The sequence below is a fragment of the Monodon monoceros genome, unplaced genomic scaffold (genome assembly GCF_005190385.1).
Source record: "Monodon monoceros isolate NGI ecotype Baffin Bay Population unplaced genomic scaffold, NGI_Narwhal_1 Super_Scaffold_2, whole genome shotgun sequence".
Classification (NCBI taxonomy): Eukaryota; Metazoa; Chordata; class Mammalia; order Artiodactyla; family Monodontidae; genus Monodon; species Monodon monoceros.
This window is the reverse complement of record NW_021703776.1, coordinates 19,460,817-19,479,558: the sequence shown is the minus strand read 5'-3', so window position 1 is coordinate 19,479,558 and position 18,742 is coordinate 19,460,817. Positions and strand designations below refer to the sequence as shown.

Sequence of the window (18,742 nt, the reverse complement as noted above, 5' to 3'; positions counted from 1 at the left end):
TTGTTGTTGAGGAGCTCTGCGTATGGTATACCTTCAACACTTGGCCAGACAGTTGACAACTGTGCCTTAGCCTTCACTTCCTGCTTGCACAGAGCCTCAAGGTCAGTGCTGTGGGAGGGTTTAGGGCCTTCTCCTGTCTTTCCTGGGCATGTGTACAGCCCTGGGTATGCACACAGCCATATACATGTGCATGGCCTTCCAGATTCCCAGGAATACATCTGGGCTTTTCAAAGTCTCTATAGGTATACCTCAGATATATTACAGGTTCAGTTCCAGACCACCACAATAAAGTGAATATTACAATAAAGTGAGTTGCATGAATTTTTCAGTTTCTCACTGCATATAAAAGTTACATTTATACTATACTATAGTCTATTAAGTGTGCAGTAGCATTATGTCTAATAAAACAATGTACAGACCTTAATTTAAAAGTTATCTCTTGCTAAAAATTGCTACCCATCATGTGGCCCTTAGTAACATTCAAGATCACTGACATCACAGATCATCATAACAAATATAATAATAATGAAAAAAGTTTGGAATATTATCAGAATTACCAAAATGTGACACAGAGACACGGAGTGAGCAAATGCTGTTGGGAAAATGGTTCCAGTAGGGTTGCCACAAAACTTCAATTTGTAAAAGGCAGAATATCTGTGAAGCACAAAAAAGCAAAGCACAATAAAACGAGGTATCCTGTATAGACAGCTCAGGCCCTGGCTTTTCCTTTTAAGCTTCTTGGTTTGCCTATTGTTTGCCCTTACTCTTATCTACTACCTCCAGGCAGCCACCCAAAGTTAGATAACTGCCTCTAAATATTTTTGACAAACATCCCCAGAAAAAGGCTTTTTGCTTTGAGTCAGGTTAAATAAAGGCAAACTTGCAAGTGAGATCATCCAGGGAAGCATGAGACAGGTCAAATAATTCCAATTCTCTGGATTTGAGGCCTTGAAGGAACTCCAGCCCAATTTTGCCCCCTCTGGTGGCTGCCGATTTTCATCTTGGTTGTGGAATCCTGGTTTTCAAGGCTACCATGGAGTTAGGAGGAAGAGGGTTAAGGATAGAGTTAAACACTATAAGTTTAAACACTATAAAGCACTATAAAGCTCCCTTTGCTTATTGCAATTTAGGTGTTTTTATTGGCGGGGGGGAAGAACTCCCCAGATTACTGCAAGACTTGTTTCATTTCCAGAGTTTTGAAAATGTTGATTCTGGCCATTTTTATTTTGGCCACGCCACATGGTACGTGGGATCTTCATTCCCTGACCTGGGATCGAACCCATGCCCCGTGCAGTGGAAGCATGGAGTCTTAACCACTGGACCGCCAGGGAAGTCCCAGATTCTGGCCATTTTAAAAACCAGTTTTCTCATTTATTTTATTAAAAGAAGGGAGGATTTTCAAGGGTTTTATTCTGTCATTTTCCCTGACGTGTTAAAATAAGTTTGAATTAAGATGTGCTAAAATTTCCCAGGTGCTTCCTGTGATTATACCTAAATATTTTTGTATATATGTATGATGTTTGTATTTCTTTATTAATGTTAACACACATGTGTTTTAGAAACATGAAAGGATAACCTTGGTTGTCCTTATTATATAATAGATCCTGTGGGCTGAACCTGTGGTTCATAGCAGAAGGGAGATGTGGAGAGAGATGAGTCTGGAAAGATAAGTAGGAGTCAGCTCATGGAGGGACCTATCTTCCATACTAAGGAGGCTTCACTTTATCCTGACCAAGGGAAATTACTGGGGGGTTCTTCATAATGGTACTATCATACTAAAAGTTGCATTCTAAAAAGATCCCTTGGGCTTCCCTGGTGGCGCAGTGGTTGAGAGTCCGCCTGCCGATGCAGCGGACACGCGTTCGTGCCCCGGTCCGGGGAGATCCCACATGCCGCGGAGCAGCTGGGCCTGTGAGCCATGGCCGCTGAGCCTGGGCATCTGGAGCCTGTGCTCCGCAAGGGGACAGGCCACAGCAGTGAGAGGCCCGCGTACAGCAAAAAAAAAAAAAAAAAAAAATCCCTTGGGCCAAAAACTATGACAGTGGGGCTGGAGTAGATTCAAGAGGCAGGAAAGGGGTGTATCAATTGGATGTTGAGTGGGGAAAAAGGGAGGAGCTGAGGATGAAACTGGGTTTCTGTTTTGGATGTCTGCTGAATGGAGGTAACATTTGCTGTTTTGCATTGAATATACAGGAATAGACTCCTGGGCAAGACAGTGAAACGCATTTTGGACAAGTTGATATTGAGGTGCCAATGGGATACTCAAGTGTAGTTGTCTAGTCACTGAGTGGTTAAGGGGGCCTGGAGCTCAAGAGAGAGGCCTGGTTGGGTAGACAGGAAAGGCCTCAGGTGAAAGTGGAAACCATCAGGGAGAGTGTGCAGTAGAAGAGGCCCAGGCCCAGGTCCAGAACCCTGGGGAACAGCAACTTTCAGGGCAAAATGGTGTGGTGCTTAAGTGCAAAGGCTTTGGAGCCACACCGCCTGTTATTAGTGTCCTGACCTCAGGGCAGTTATTTACCCCAGTTTCTGCATCTGTAAAATGAGCATATTGAATAGCACACTTAGAACAGTGCTTGCGATGTTTAGTTTCACTGAGATCTGTGAATAAAGAGCTGTCCAAGAAGGTGAAGAAGGGACTAGGAGAAGGAGGAGGAGCTCTTAAGGTGCAATGAGGAAAGACAATTTCACAGAGATTTACCATGTCAAACTCAGCCAAGAGGACAGTACCAGAAGGTCTATAAAGTGTCCATCTTTCAGCAATTAGTGGTTTCACCAAGAGCAATTTCTATGGAATGGAATGAGCCAGACTGTAAAGTGTTGAAAAGTGAGTAGGGGTCAACACTGATACTTTCTTCCCTCCCCTCACGGCGCCTCTCTCTCCCACTAGAGGTTTCCTCTAAGGACAATGAGTTATGGATCATACTCCCCTTTTTCCAATCAATTTCGGCCACCAATAGGATAATATGTTGTACCAGTTTACCTTTCATTCTTCTACTTTTGTGCCTTGCACGTCATAGGCGATTGAAGTAACTGCTGATACAGGGGCTTCTACAGACTCCTTAATTCGCGTTATTAGACTGCTCGCACCACGTCCAGGTCCATTCCTTCCACGACTGCTTAGAGGAGTGTCATTCCCATCATGGCCACTTGGTGGGGCCCGCCCTCTCGTCTGGGACCTCAGGTCACGATCCCGGAAGCACATCCTTCGCACAGGCCCGAGGGAAGATGATGGCGGCGGCGGCCCGAGCGGTGGTGTTACTCGCGGTGCGGCGGAGGCTTTGCGGTTTCACCGAGAGGCTCCTGGCCGGAGGTGCTGCCGGGCGGGTGAGCTTCCCTCCACTTGTTTGGGTGCCGCCGGGACCAGGCTAGGCCGGGCCTCTCCCGCAGAACTCCGCGCGGCGAGCCTGAGTCTCGGGCGCCCGGCCGGGCCGCGGGCGTCGGATCCACACACCACCCCAACGGCGGGTCGGGCCTTCCCAGCCGGGGCCCGTGGGGCATCAGGCGGCCGGGGACGCTTACCTCCCGCCGGCGCTGGTCTGGCTTTGGTACCCCGCAGCGCGTGACCCGCCAGTGACGTGTGGCATGACCCTGGTTTACCGATCCCCTGCCCTAGTCACTCGGGAGTCATTATAAAGAGTGCGTGTTGATCACAAAAATCGCAGTGGTTGCCATTGGGGGAAATTAAAAAGTGAGGACCCCACCCCGCCCGCCCCGAGTTCTCTTTTTTCTTAAAACTGAGCGTCTTCATCATCAACTCTGCTTCCTGCGAACCAAGGGGTAGCTAAAGGAAAAGTTTGTCTGTATATGTATATTTCTCGTGCAAGACTAGCTTTGTCTAGAGGAAAAGAAAAGCTGGGGACGGGTGAATAGTCCATAGCCAACAAGTCAGTCAGCCAGAGTATATCTTGAACACCTGCCCTTCTTTCTGCCTTCTCTTTTTCTGGCTTTTTAAAAACTGCTTTTCTTAAACAGTGGAAACCTTAAGCATTTCTACGTTGTGTATAGGTATTTTTATATTTTTCGCTCCCTTTCTTGGCTTCCCCCACATTCACCCACCCCCGCTTCCGCCCTCTATGGTGAATATTAAACATTTCTAGGAGAAGTATTGAAATAAAAGTAGTTTCTTTCAGGATAATTATCATAACCGTTTATTTGCCGTAAGGAGAGGGCATATGTAGACTTGTTGCTGGCTTTAGGAAAGTGGTTGGTTGAGGAATGTTATCAACATAGGCCAGCCAAGGGGTGGGTCTCAATGGAATAAAAGTTAAGGAGGAAAGAGTACTTTATAGAGTCTCTTTGGGATAGATTTGGTTTTCTAATCAACATTTCATATTAGAATAGTGATATGTTTTGCTTCTTCCCTCCACCCCCAACCAGTCACTATATTTTGGAGGAAACAGATTGAGAAGTACACAGGCTGCTACACAAGTTGTTCTGAATGTCCCTGAAACGCACGTAACCTGTTTGGAGAATGGACTCAGAGTGGCCTCTGAAGACTCTGGGCTCTCAACGTGCACAGTAAGTGATTTAGTTTGACCCCTCATTAGGTGAGAGAGCAAACTGTTGATTTTAATTTAAGCTTTTCAGTTGGTTGGCAGGTGGTTGAAAGTAGCAGCAATTATTTTGCCGACAAGTGACTGTCACTTGTGAATCTCTTCCTGTGATACTTCCATACCACACGAGTGTCTACATCTGGTTCTTGTAGCCTGTTGTGTCATGTAGTGTTGATAATAATGAGAGAGATATATTTGCTGGACTACTCTGTGCCAAATGTTTTTACATATATTGTCTTATTTGATCTTTAAAATAGTTCTTTGTAGCAGGGATCATCATATCCATTTTACAGTTGAAAAACAAGATCAGAGAAGTTAAATGGTTTTGTCCAAGGTCACACAGCTAATACATGACAGAACCAGGATTTGAACCTAGATTTTCTGACAGTCTCTGATGTTCTTTACACTATACTTGTTAATTGACTGTAGTAACACATTGGGCTAAGAATCTGGGTCCTCAGTAAAGCTGGCAAGTAGGTATTTGTGGCACCCAGCAGTAGCCTGATGACCAAAAATTTTAAATCTCAGTTCATAGGACCTTACTGTCAGTCCACTCAAGAAGACTTTAATGTTAAGGCTGGAAAGCATTTGTCAGAAAAAGGAGGAAGACTGCCCCCTACCCCTACCCTGTCCCCTCAAAAGAAAGAAGATGTTGTCTTATTTAATTCTTACTTTATTGCATTAAGGTTGGGCTCTGGATTGATGCTGGAAGTAGATATGAAAATGAGAAGAATAATGGAACAGCTCACTTTCTGGAGCATATGGCTTTCAAGGCAAGTTGTAAGACTTTTTTTTTTTAATGCATTTTCTTTAAGAGGCAGTAAACACAAAATCTCATTCTCAGGTAAGGAGAACTATAATAGTATAGCATGTTTTACTTTTATTTTTAAAATCTTTTTTTCAGGATAATTACCTGAAATAATTACTGATAATTGCTCTGTAGAGCAAAACAAGGATTTTCTCTTGGGATGTAAGGGTCATTTGAACGTACGCCACTATTTCTGAAGCCTGATGTACTTTAGAAACCAAATTTGGTCCTTACATAGGCTTATGTCCTCATATTCATTGTCTGAAGTGTTTAGAACAGATGAGGGATAAAGCAAGAGGTCATAATTTTTTTTTTCCTCTTTTATTTCAGGGCACCAAAAAGAGATCCCAGTTAGATCTGGAACTTGAGATTGAAAACATGGGTGCTCATCTCAATGCCTATACCTCCAGGGAGCAGACTGTATATTATGCCAAAGCATTCTCTAAGGATTTGCCAAGAGGTATTGTTATTATTTATACTGCAGATATGTAATTTCCACAGGAATTCAGAAATGATTTAGTGCTGTTTACATTATGTTTGTTGAGAAAGAAAATGAAAAAAATGAACCAAACTTTGGGTGAGGGGCCACCTGTTTTTATTTTTTCCTCCAAATATGAGAAACGATAAAAATATTTGTAGGCTGCAGGACTTGTGCAAACCAGGCCCTAACACTTGATTCAAATATTACTTCCTCCAGAGCCATACCTGTGTAGTGAACTATTTTTGTTTTATTATTTTACTTTTACTGCCTACTTTTTGTTTTGTTTTTTCTCTATCCTGTTATCTGAATATTTTATTTCTACAAGTCAGAACAGATTTTCTATCTACTGACTGCTGGGCTTTGTTTTTGAACAAAACTTGCTTGCTTCTTTATTGCATTTGCACATTCTGGTTCCTCATCCTGGAGTGCACTTCTTTCTTACTGTCCTTTCCATTAATTTTTTTCAAAATTCAATTTATTTAAACTAAAAAAAAAAACAAAAACCCAATACAGATCACCGATCCCCCACCCCCTGCCCCAGCAATGATCAGTCTGTTCTCTGTATCTATGAGCTTGGGTGTTGTTTTGTTTTCGACTTTTTTTCCCCCACATACAAGAGAGATCATATGATATTTGTTATTTCTCTGTCTGACTTTTTTGCTTAGCATAATGCCATTGAAGTTCATCCATGCCATTGCAAGTGGCAAGATTTCATTCTTTTTTAGGGCTGAGTAATAATACTCCTCTTTGTATGTGAGTGTGTATTTGTGTATCACAACTTCTTTACCCATTCACTCATTGATGAACACCTAGGTTGTTTCCATATCTTGGCTGCTGTACATAACGCAGTGAACACAGAGGTAGGTCTTTTCAAGTTAGTGTTTTTGTTTTCTTTGCATAAATGTGCAGAAGTGGAATTGCTGGATTGTATGGTAGTTCTATTTTTAATTTTTTAAGGAAATTCCATGTTGTTTTCTATCATGGCTGCACCAGTTTACATTCCCACCAACAGTGTAAAAGGGTTTCCTCTTCTCTACATCCTTGCTAACCCTTGTCTCTAGTCTTTTTGATAGTAGCCATTCTGACAGTTATGGGGTGTTATCTCATTGTCATTTTGATTTGCACTTTCCTGATGATTAATGATGTTGAGAATCTTTTCATGTACCTGTTGGCCATCTGTGTGTCTTCTTTGGAAAAATGTTTATTTAGATCTTCTGCCCATCTTTTAATCTGATAGTTTGTTTTCTTCCTGTTGGTTTCTATGGGTTCTTCATATATTTTGTATATTCACCCCTTATCAGATATATGATTTGCAAATATCGTCTTCCATTCAGGAGGTTGCATTTTCATTTTGTTGATGTGCAGAAGCTTTTTAGTTTGATGTAGTTCTACTTGTTCATTTTTGCTTTTGATGTCAGGTTCAAAAAATCATCACCAAGACTTATGTCAAGGAGCTTACTACTTCCTCAGTTTTCTTCTAGCAGTTTTATGGTTTCAGGCCTTCTGTTCAAGCCTTTAATTAATTTTGAGTTAATTTTTGTGTATAATAGGTGTCCAGTTTCATTCTTTTCCATGTGGCCGATTTTCCCACACCATTTATTGAAGAGACTATCCTTTCTTTGTTGTATATTTTTGGATCTTTGTTGTAAATTAATTGATCATATATGCTTGGGTTTATTCTGGGCTCTCTGTTGTGCTCCACTGATTCAGTACCTGGTTTTATGTACCATACTGATTTGATTACTGTTCTTTGTAATGTTTGAAATCAGGGAGCATGATGCTTTCAGCTTTGTTCTTCTTTCTCAAGATTGCTTTGGCCATTTGGGGTCTTTTGTGGTTCCATACAAATTTTAGGATTGTTCATTATATTTCTGTGAAAAATGCCATTGGAATTTTTTTTTTTTGCGGTACGCGGGCCTCTGACTGTTGTGGCCTCTCCCGTTGCGGAGCACAGGCTCCGGACGCGCAGGCTCAGCGGCCATGGCTCACGGGCCCAGCCGCTCCGCGGCATGTGGGACCTTCCCGGACCGGGGCACAAACCCGTGTCCCCTGCATCAGCAGGCGGACTCTCAACCACTGTGCCACCAGGGAAGCTCGCCATTGGAATTTTGATAGGGATTGCACTGAGTCTGTGTATTGCTTTTGGTAACTTGGACATTTTAACAACATTAATTCTTCTAATCCATGAGCATGGACTATCTTTCCAATTCCTTGTGTTGTCTTCAGTTTCTTTCATTAATGTCTTGTAGTTTTCCTCGATTAAATTTATTCCTAAGTATTTTATTCCTTTTGATGCAATTGTAAATGGGATTACTTCTTATTTTCTCTTGCTGATAGTTCATTATTAGTGTATAGGAACAGAACAGAGTTTTGCTTATTGACTTTGTATCCTACAGCTTCACTGAATTCGTTTATTAGTCCTAACAGTTTATTTGATGGAGTCTTTAGTGTTTTTTATATGTAATATCATGTCATCTGCAAATAGTGATAGTTTTACTTCTTCCTTTCCAATTTGGATGACTTTGATTTCTTTTTCTTGCCTAATTGCTCTGACTAGGAGCAATTTTTTTTATTCCTTTTTTGTTAACAAAAACTCTGAAGCAGAATAAGCAAGTGTTCACTTAAAAGATTATTGATGATTGTTTTCATAGCAATAAAATAAAATAGATTTTATTTTTATTTTGTAGAAATAAAATATTCTGACAGCATAACTATTTTTTGTAGTTACCATGTTGTAGAGTGTTTTGGATATCTTAAGGGAAAGTTATTACACAAAACATTTTCCCAATGGGAGAATTAACGAAAAAATGTAGCAGTTTTAGTGCTAATTGGTGAGACTATTAATCTTTAAGGTCCTTGTATAGTTGTAGTTAATTTCATTACTTTGAAATTTTGGATTCCTAATAGGCTTTCATTAATAATGTTTGAATGCCACTTTACACAAGTACCTTTGTATATATGTAATTTGTGTATATATCATCTCATTTGATCAGCATAGTAATCAGATAAGTGTCTCCACTGTGCAGTTGTGGAAATTGAGGCGCAGCCCAGACTGTGACTTTCCCCGGATCACATAACTTAGTGGCTTACTGTGGACTCAAATGCGTGTCTTCTCACTCAGATTCACTGTGTCAGGTTGCTTTGTCAAAACAACAAAACAAAACGCCTACCACCTGCAAATAAATAAAGTAAAATTTTCATAACATGGTAGCCTAACTTGTGCATTAAAACCAATGAAAATGAAAACAGTGGAGGGTGTGTTAGTTTGAATTGCAAAAAACATTGGTTAGATTCTTAATGATTTCCGTAGAAATAGTTTTTGCCCCAGGACTAGTTAGGCACTAAGAACAAAGGGCTAGGCCAGGCTACTTTAAAGGACTGTTGTTTCTAGCCTGTTTCTCTCCTTTATTTACACAGAGAACAGCAAAGAAAGCAAAAAAGAGGACTAGAGAAAGGAAGAGAATTTAGAAGACCTTTTTTTTTTCTTTCTGGCTTCTGGCTGGGAAGGACAGAGTCCCTGTTAGTGGGAGTGGAAATGGAAAAGAGAGGCGCTCTTTGAGGAATCCAAAGTGGAAGTGCTCTCTGAAGCAGATCCCACTTTGGGAATTTGCTTGAGGCTTTTATACTCTCAGTTGGGTGAAACCTGGTGTGTGAGGTAATAATTAGATGCTTAGACAAGTGGTCTTCAGACTTTTATGATCATCCATTCTTATCAGTAAGAGACTTGAACATATATCCTCAATATAGGTATATGTATAAATTAAATACATGTACTGCTGTACTAATATATACAGTATTACATATACATTAGAAAGAGAGAAGATTCTGAGTAAAACATAAATATTGGGAAATATGAATCCCCACTTTAGAAGGTACCAATCTAGACTACTACTTCCACATAAAGGGGGGTCTTCACACAGGATCCCTTGTCCTCCCGTCTGTCTTTGGGCTCTTCCTTACCCACCTGGGCCTTTATTTCCCTTGTCTGGATAGGTTTTTTTTGTTTGTTTTTAAATTTTATTGGAGCATAGTTGATTTACAGCATTGTGTTAGAGAGATGGTTTTACAGATAATTTTTTCTTTTTGCCCAGGATCTCGGTCCCAGCCTATTCTAGCAGTCTGTTTTGTCATGTTGGGTAGTCTGTAGAGGTAATTAATTACAGGAGGTCCTTGGTATTTGAACATTATTGCTTCTGAGACAAGTCACCTTAAAGTGAACTTAAAACAAGGAACAGAAATTTACAGCAGAGTAACAAAATGAAACTAAAGTTTATAAATTTGTTTTATATTGACTAAAATTTAGATTGTGATTGCAACTATATACTAATTCTTCAAGGATAGTTTAGATTTTCCTTTTTTGGAGAAGTATGTACTTTTTCTGATAAAATTGCTTAATAGCATGATAAATCCTTTAGTTCACTTGTGGCTTTTTGCAAATTAGGGTCATTTTTGTATAAATACTTGAGGGTTTTATCAGTTTTTCCAAGGGTCACTTTTAATACTTTGATAGTCATGTTCTCTCTTTTAGGGTACCTATCCTTTTTTTCAAATGTTAACTGCTCCAGCTCTGTTGGATCATCATTTATCAGTGGCTTTACTAATTAATGGTCAGAATCTAACCAGCATTGACCAGAATCTAACCAACATTGACCATTAACTGGAGTTAAGTGGGGAAAGACATTTGAGAGGGCATTAATTCTGTAAGTGGTTCATTGGGGGTATATATTAGATTACGATGGTTCTTGGCTTCTTAATATAGTAGCCTCGTTGCTGTGGGATCTTGGGTAGTAACTATTTGGGTGATGTTGGCTCTCTGTGTGTACCTGTGTGCTCTGAGTAGATAGATAATTTTCTCCTTACCATTGTCACAGAGAACAATATACAGTTATATGCAGATTTCCATGACCGTTCTGAAGTGGTTGTAGGCAGTCATTTTACAAGTGTTGTGGGGACTTCTGGCAAATTTAGTCTTCTTCAAGTTCATCTGTACCACAGGGGATTGCATTTCTCATTTCAATTTAGTCCTTCTAGGTATATCAAATTATAGAAACATTTATTTCTTCTCAGTTTAATCATTTAGTCAGTATTGAGTGATGGTCACTATCATTGTTTCTGATGCTAATTTAATAGATTTTAAACAGTGAAAATTTAAGATTTTAGTGTTTCTTCTTGTGTTTTATTTTCAATAAGCTGTAGAAATTCTTGCTGATATAATACAAAACAGCACATTGGGAGAAGCAGAGATTGAACGTGAACGTGGAGTAATCCTTAGAGAGATGCAGGAAGTTGAAACCAATTTACAAGAAGTTGTTTTTGATTATCTTCATGCCACAGCTTATCAAAATACTGCACTTGGACGGACAATTTTGGGACCAACTGAAAATATCAAGTAGGTATAATTCTCAGTTTTTTTTTTTTTTTGAGAAAAAATTTGAATTGTGAAAATTAACATTCACATTCAAAAAGTATGTTTCAAAAAGTAATTTTTTACCCCCAATAATCTGAATGAAATTGTACTTAAGCTACACTTTAGCCCCACCTAACTCCCAGGTGTCTGGATTTGTAGCTACTTCTGGAATAAACAAGTGATGGTATTAAATCTTTTTTTTTTTTTGATATATACTTTGATACTTGTTGCATATATTCTATTTCTGACTGCATTTAACTTAGAATACCTTTAAGGTCCAATTTAATTTCAGGTATATTATGTGAGGATCTGTGCTTTTAAATTTCCTTTTAATATTGCTTTTCTTACTCCACTTACAGGTCTATAAATCGTAAGGACTTAGTGGATTATATAACCACACATTATAAGGGGCCAAGAATAGTACTTGCTGCTGCTGGAGGTTAGTTTAAGTTTCTGTGACTGTTTTAAACACAGAGTGATGTACTTATCAGTTTGATCCTATTGGCAGATGTCTTTAGAGTTTTTATTTAGAGAGCAGATTGTTAAATGTGCTGGGTAAGGGCAGTATGGAGCCCTGGAACCAGACTTTTCCTGTCTTCTCTTTAGTAGAGTTTTTTTCTTTTTTTTTCCTTTTTTCTTTTAATTTTTATTTATTTTTGGCTGTGTTGGGTCATCGCTGCACGCGGGCTTCCTCTCGTTGCGGCGAGCGGGGGCCACTCTTTGTTGCAGTGTATGGGTTTCTCATTGCGGTGGCTTCTCTTGTTGCGGAGCATGGGCTCTAGGCACGCGGGCTCAGTAGTTGTGGCGCACAGGCTTAGTTGCTCTTCAGCATATGGGATCTTCCCGGACCAGGGCGCAAACCCGTGTCCCCTGCGTTGGCAGGCGGATTCTTAACCACTGGCCACCAGGGAAGCCCAATAGAGTTTTTCAGTGGGAAAATGTAGTGACCCTCCAATATGTAAGTGTGCACACATAATGGAATTTCCTTGTAAGAAAAGGGCAAATGAGTGAACTGGGAGATAATGAGACTTGGAAGATGGTGTTCTACGGTTTGGGACTCTCTTGAGATTTTGAATTACTTCTTGAGAACCAGCTTCATCCTTGGTCAGGCGTGGTATGAGTATGTTACGTTGTTTATTCATTCTTTGATGTGTTCGTTCTTTCAGTAAGATCTGCTAGTTACTGAAAAGGGGAAGTATATAGGGGATTAGGAGAATATTTAATGGGAATCTGAACATGCAGGTGGCATCAGGACAAGGCTTCCTTGTGAGAACATGTTTGAAGCCAGTGAATGAAAGAAAATTCACATTAGATTTTGCTAGATTTCCTGGTAATCTGAATTTACGCAAATTGTACATTTTATTGGTTTCCAGTTTTGTGTTCTCTTTCTTTTTAGGACAAAGTGAAGATACATGGAATGTTCTTTTGTGTAAATTTTTCTCTTTAGAAATGACAATAAATTAAAATTCTAGTTGCCCTGGATAGACTTTAGGCTCATTACTTGGGAATAATGGAGAAGATGAAAATGAGGGTTAAATATCTTAAAACATGTTGCCTTTGTGTGGCAGATAAGTGTGCTCTGAAGTTATTTTGAATTAGTAACATTGTTTCTAAAATGGCTGGGGTTCAACAATTGAAACTGCCTTGGAAAGGGGAACACTATTGGTTGGATGGGGCCTCAGCAGCTAAGCTGTCAGGGATGTCTCTGCCATTGTTGGTGGCATATGGATGCAGTGGGTTTTATCATAGTTCATTGGTTCATTTTGACATCATCAGAGTTGGGATATCTTACAATTAATTAATGGCCTATCCTAGATTAATTAGCATTTTGTCTTATTGGTACATAAGTGATGATATTTCTTATCAACAGTGGCATCTTAACTTCAGTGAAATAGGCCAGAGCTAGCTTGATTAAAAAAATAAAATTTATCGGCTCCTCTGCCTTTTGGATAGAGGTAAGCTGGGGCAGGTGCTGAATATCTGGAACATCCAACCAGGAGGGCTATAGGTGAAGGTAGTAAAACAGTGGAGGTGGTTGTTAAGTGCTGAGAACTGTGTGTATGTTCATGGTTCTGCACTCTCTGCTTGTCATCCTTGTATCACCAGGGTCTTCCTATTGTTTTGTCACCCTCTGGATTGATATCTAAGGTGGCTCTCCTACATAGTGATTGTGAAAACGTGTGTAATCATTCACTGTCTTGTTTTATACCAGAGATTTGTTTGGAAAATATGGGTGTAAGTTGTGCTTTTATGTTCTAATAGAATGTTTCATTAAAAAAAAAATCTTGTGGTGATATTTTTTAAGGCACTTACCCACGTTTAAATTTGTCTTGTAAGTTTAGGAATCTTTCACTGACTGAATCTGTTTGGATCCCAGGTTTGGAAAATAAGGGATATAGAATCTAAGTAACTCTTAAGTTTTGGATGGCAAGTAGTGAGTGTTTGAATAGCTATGAATTTATTCAGAAATTTGTATGAGGTTATTTTGTTCCTGTATTTTGATAGCAGAGCGCAGAGAATGAAGCGTATCTTGTATCCAGCTTTCTTTAAATGACAGTTATTCTTTTCTACTTTAAAAAATTTATTGAAAGGTGACTTTTCCTTGCTAGTTTGCATTCTAGGAGTTTTAATTATTTAATATAACATGATTCTGTATGGAAAATGGTATTTTCAAGCTATCTTATTATCCTTATCTGTGAATCTATTGGTATGTTATGAAAACTGTGATGGTTCTTCAGAATGAGAAAGCTGTGCAGCCCCAAGCCTTATAACCAGGGAAAGAGTGTGCTCTGTGAGCTTACTCTTAAAAAGGCTTTTAGTCAGAGCAAGTAGTCCATGTGTAACCTGTATCACATTATACCACCTTGAGCTTATTGTAAACAGAAGTATTGGCAGTTCGTTGTGTGCTTTACATTGCACTGCTACTGGATATATAACATATTTTCCTTCAATTTAGGGGTTTCCCATGATGAACTGCTTGAGTTAGCAAAGTTTCATTTTGGTGACTCTTTGTCCACACACAAAGGAGAAATACCAGCTCTGCCTCCCTGCAAATTCACAGGAAGTGAGGTAGGGCAAGCCTCCTAAGCTAGTGTTTAACCCTTTGGGTTTCTTGTGTTGTATTTATGAATGTGTGTAGCAAATGTGCCTGTTTCTAACAGTAAAATGGAAGAAGCCAAAGGAGTCCAGCCGAGGATGGACTCAGTTGTTTATATTCTTTCCTGTTCCATATATTTAACCACCTATTTTTCTTTCCTAAGTAAGGTTTTAAGGAAAATATAATTTGGGCTTTTTGTGCTTTTTCTTTGATACTATGCCCATTTTCCTATTGTAGGGCATAAAAGTTAATCTTTTATTTTAAAAACACCCCAAATTTTGACTTTTAATCAGGTTTATTCTTGGCTAAGTTCTGCCCACAGTACATTTCTGGGGGGTAGCTGTTAAAGCCAGAACTTGTAGAGAACCTGCTACATGTCAGCTGTATCTTTAAGCCTCATTAGAAGCTTAGTTTGCCACATTAGGGATGATGCTCATATAGTTGTATCCGGAAAGAAGCCTGATGTTGGCAATTGCATAAGACTGTAGCACTGGCAGTACAAAAATAAGCCTGTTATGTCAAGATTAGCTTAAATTTAGAGTCAGAAAAATTCAGACTGACAAAAGATTATTTCTACCAGTGAAATAATGCATCGCTTTTTGACCAGGTAATTATCTGGTGGCTGTGTCTGGATTATTTCAAGTGGAGATCTTTTGGTGAAATTCTTCTAGACTATACAGTGTAATGAGGCCTAATTGTTTAAAAAACAAAGGAGTGTCATGGTGAGCATTTTAACTTTGCAGTTAATGGAGCTGGTGAGTTTGCTTCTTGTTAAGCATGTTATATAGTGGTAATCTCAACTAGAGCTTTGTATCCTTTATCCTAACTAGATTCGAGTGAGGGATGACAAGATGCCTTTGGCACATCTTGCAATAGCTGTTGAAGCTGTTGGTTGGGCACATCCAGATACAATCTGTCTCATGGTTGCAAACACACTGATTGGCAACTGGGATCGCTCTTTTGGAGGAGGAATGGTAAGTGATTTTAAAAGTAAATTTCCATAATAAATGAGAAGATGAAACTTCGTAGTATGAATTTTGACTTAAAATATAAACTGATCCTGGATTGCATCCTGGGCCAGAAAAAAAACAATTTTTTTCTTTTGCCATATTGGCAAATTTTGAATAAGGATAGAAGGATTTGTTAATAGTAATATATCAGTGTTAATATCCTAATTTTAATAATTGTACTGAGGTAAATTTCCTTGTTTTTCAGAAGTGCACATTAAAAAGTATTCAGGGGTAAAAAGGATATCTGCACTGTACTCTCAAACAATTGAAAAATATGTTAAAGAGAATGATAAAGCAAAAAAAAAATGGTAAAGTAACAGGTGTTAAGGAATTTGGATAAAGGAAATTCTTTGTACTGTTTGTTACTAGTCTGTAGTCTGAAATTACTTCAAAATACAAAGTGTATATATTTATACTCAAAGATTTTGAGAAAATACATTTCATATAAGTATCTTAGGCTTCACATGCAATATAATTTCAATTTTTTAAGCAAACAGCCCAAAGCTCTACAAATTGGGTTGATAATAGCTAATTATTTTTATTTTAAATTTTTGTTGTTGTTGGCAAAGCATATTGGCATGGGTTATTCAATTTTTTGCTTGATATGGTTATAAATGATTATTAAACAAAGCTGGAACACAGAATTAGAAGTCATAACCATATCTCACATCAATCACTGCTAGAAGTGGAATGCTGGGCTGGATTGACCAAGGGACCCTGTAAACATACCTGAACTACAACCTGTGAGGTCAACCCATTTTTAATTTTAATTTTGGCCTGATTGGATTTTTCCCTTTTTTTAATTTTAATTTTATATTGGAGTATAGTTGATTTACAATGTTGTGTTAGTTTCATATGTACAGCTAAGTGATTCAGTTATATATACACATATATATCCATTCTTTTTCAAATTCTTTTCCCATTTAGGTTATTACAGAATATTGAGTAGAGTTCCCTGTTCTATACAGTAGGTTCCTTGTTGGTTATTTTATACACAGTAGTGTGTATATGTTAATCCCAAACTCCTAATTTATCCCTCCCCCAACCACGTTTCCCCTTTGGTAACCATGAGTTTGTTTTCAAAGTCTGTGAGTCTGTTTCTGTTTTGTAAATAAGTTCATTTGTATCTTTTTTTTTTTTTTAGATTCCACATGTAAGTGATATCACTGACTTCACTTAGTATGATAATCTCTAGGTCCATCAATATGTATTATTTTAGAAGTGGGTGCAGCTACTAAATTAATTACAAGGATTCACTGCTTTAACATTATGAATTTCTCTGGGGATGATGCATTGGGCTGGTGAGATTACTATAATTCTTAGTTTCAGTGAATTTTAGCTTTATTATTGAGATACCGCTGGATAAAACTGAGAAACTCAGCCTTTTAAGGCAGTCACGATTTTCACATCTCATTTTTCTTTCTGGTAATTTGGACACGTATACCTACAGTTCTCTTGGACAGTTTTTTTCCCTTACAGAATTTATCTAGCAAGCTGGCCCAGCTCACCTGTCATGGCAACCTCTGCCATAGCTTCCAGTCTTTCAACACTTCCTACACAGATACAGGATTATGGGGAATCTATATGGTTTGTGAACCAGCCACTGTTGCAGACATGCTACATGTTGTTCAGAAAGAATGGTGAGAAAAAATTTAAATCATGCTTAGAATTCCCACTTTAGACTAGTTTCTTTTTACACTGTTGATGCTGATTAATTTTTTATGGTGATGTTATTAGCATTTTATTAAGAGAACAAGACTTAAGTAGTAGCAGCTACTGCTGTGTTTTTAAAGATCACAGATGTTTCTTCTAAGTTTCATGTGAAGCTGATTTATACTATAGAAAATTCTTAATCATTAAGAAGCAGATTACTTCAGAAAGAATATCTTAAAAGTTAAAAATGTTTAAATGCCAACTAGAATTCTAGGAAATACTTCTAAAAGTTATCTGGCTTGGAAAGGCTGTGTTATGAAAATGAACCTGAAGTTGCCATTGCTAAAAGAAAAATGTAGTGTTTTAGTCAAAACTAGTACCTTGAGACAGGCAGAAGGGCCCAAAGCTTCTTGGAAAACTTTTATTTAGCTCTGGTCCCTTTCCTCCACCATTCTTAAATGGCTTACATCTCTCTAAGTCTAGTTGGAGTGTAATCATTAATTATTAGGTTTAAGTTAGACTCAACTGGATTCTTTTGAGAAACCAATGACCCACTGACCTATCTATCCCCTAACAAGTCAGATCCTATCAGATGGGGATTCATGAATTTTCAAAATGACTGTAGCATTTCTCAAAATGCGGTCAGCCTATTTTTATATTGTATTGAATCTCTGCTAACCATATCATTTTTGAGAAATTAACACTACCAGGAAAATAATCAGTAATATTTTAACTTTTGCTTAACTGTTGGGATCATTAGTAATTTCAACTTTTTACTAAATTGAAATCATAATCACTTGTACATTGTGGTGTAATACATAGAATATAGCATCCTTTCTTTCTTTTAGGTCGTTAACTCATGAAACGCATAACATTTTCAAACTACTTTGACATTTGATTTTTCCAAATGGTTTTTAGGATGCGACTCTGTACAAGTGTCACTGAAAGTGAAGTTGCACGAGCCAAGAATCTTCTGAAAACAAACATGTTGCTGCAACTTGATGGTAAAAGAATTAAAGACATAAGTCCTATTTTCACATGGTTGACTTACGTTCCAGTACTTAGTTTTCCCTTTTCTTTAAAACAGGTTCCACTCCCATCTGTGAAGATATTGGTAGGCAAATGTTATGCTATAATCGAAGAATTCCCATCCCTGAGCTTGAAGCAAGAATTGATGTAAGTAGTCCTTAGATACTATTGGGTCTTGTGTAAAATGATGCTTGTTACAACACCTGGAGATACACATCATAAATCTTGCTTTAGCTCTAAAATGTCCCAGGTATAGAATGTCTTCACTACTACAAAAAGCTCTGAATGCTTGTGTCTTCAATTTTTCAGGCTGTAAATGCTGAGATAATTCGAGAAGTGTGTACCAAATATATTTACGATAAGAGTCCAGCTGTTGCTGCTGTTGGTAAGCCTGGCTCCTTTTCTCCTATGCAGAAAGTTGGCTAAGGACTTTCCTTCTCTTTAGTTGTAACTGTCCTTTCTTTTAATCCTTAGGTCCCATTGAGCAGCTACCAGATTTTAACCAGATTTGCAGTAACATGTACTGGCTTCGTGATTAAAATGCTCCTAATAAACATATTTTGAACATATATATTTATAAAACCGAGACCTGCAAGTCCTAAAGAAAAAAAATGAACATCTATACTGGTAAATATGAATGAAATACTATCTCAGACTTTGAAAGAATAAGACCACCACAATGAATGGTAGATCTCTGAGCTCTG

The 18,742-nt window shown here is 38.4% G+C and overlaps 1 protein-coding gene across 1 annotated transcript; it reads left to right on the top strand.

Moving 5' to 3' along the window:
• The first annotated feature begins 3,203 nt into the window (after nucleotides 1-3,203).
• On the top strand, nucleotides 3,204-18,718 carry PMPCB (peptidase, mitochondrial processing beta subunit). Its single transcript, XM_029233588.1, has 13 exons — nucleotides 3,204-3,324; nucleotides 4,378-4,518; nucleotides 5,240-5,326; nucleotides 5,692-5,821; nucleotides 11,033-11,231; nucleotides 11,609-11,688; nucleotides 14,206-14,318; nucleotides 15,177-15,320; nucleotides 16,836-16,996; nucleotides 17,928-18,013; nucleotides 18,097-18,185; nucleotides 18,348-18,423; nucleotides 18,513-18,718. The coding sequence occupies exons 1-13, from the start codon at nucleotides 3,226-3,228 to the stop codon at nucleotides 18,575-18,577; spliced, it is 1,470 nt and encodes a 489-aa protein (XP_029089421.1). The 5' UTR covers nucleotides 3,204-3,225; the 3' UTR covers nucleotides 18,578-18,718.
• Nucleotides 18,719-18,742: the final 24 nt, after the last annotated feature.

Bases quoted from the DNA above. Each gene is read 5' to 3' on its own strand.
- PMPCB (XM_029233588.1), top strand. From the start codon at position 3,226: ATGATGGCGGCGGCGGCCCGAGCGGTGGTGTTACTCGCGGTGCGGCGG. The intron at 5,822-11,032 runs GTATTGTTATTA...ATTTTCAATAAG, and splicing joins CTCTAAGGATTTGCCAAGAG to CTGTAGAAATTCTTGCTGAT. The intron at 15,321-16,835 runs GTAAGTGATTTT...TTTCCCTTACAG, and splicing joins GCTCTTTTGGAGGAGGAATG to AATTTATCTAGCAAGCTGGC.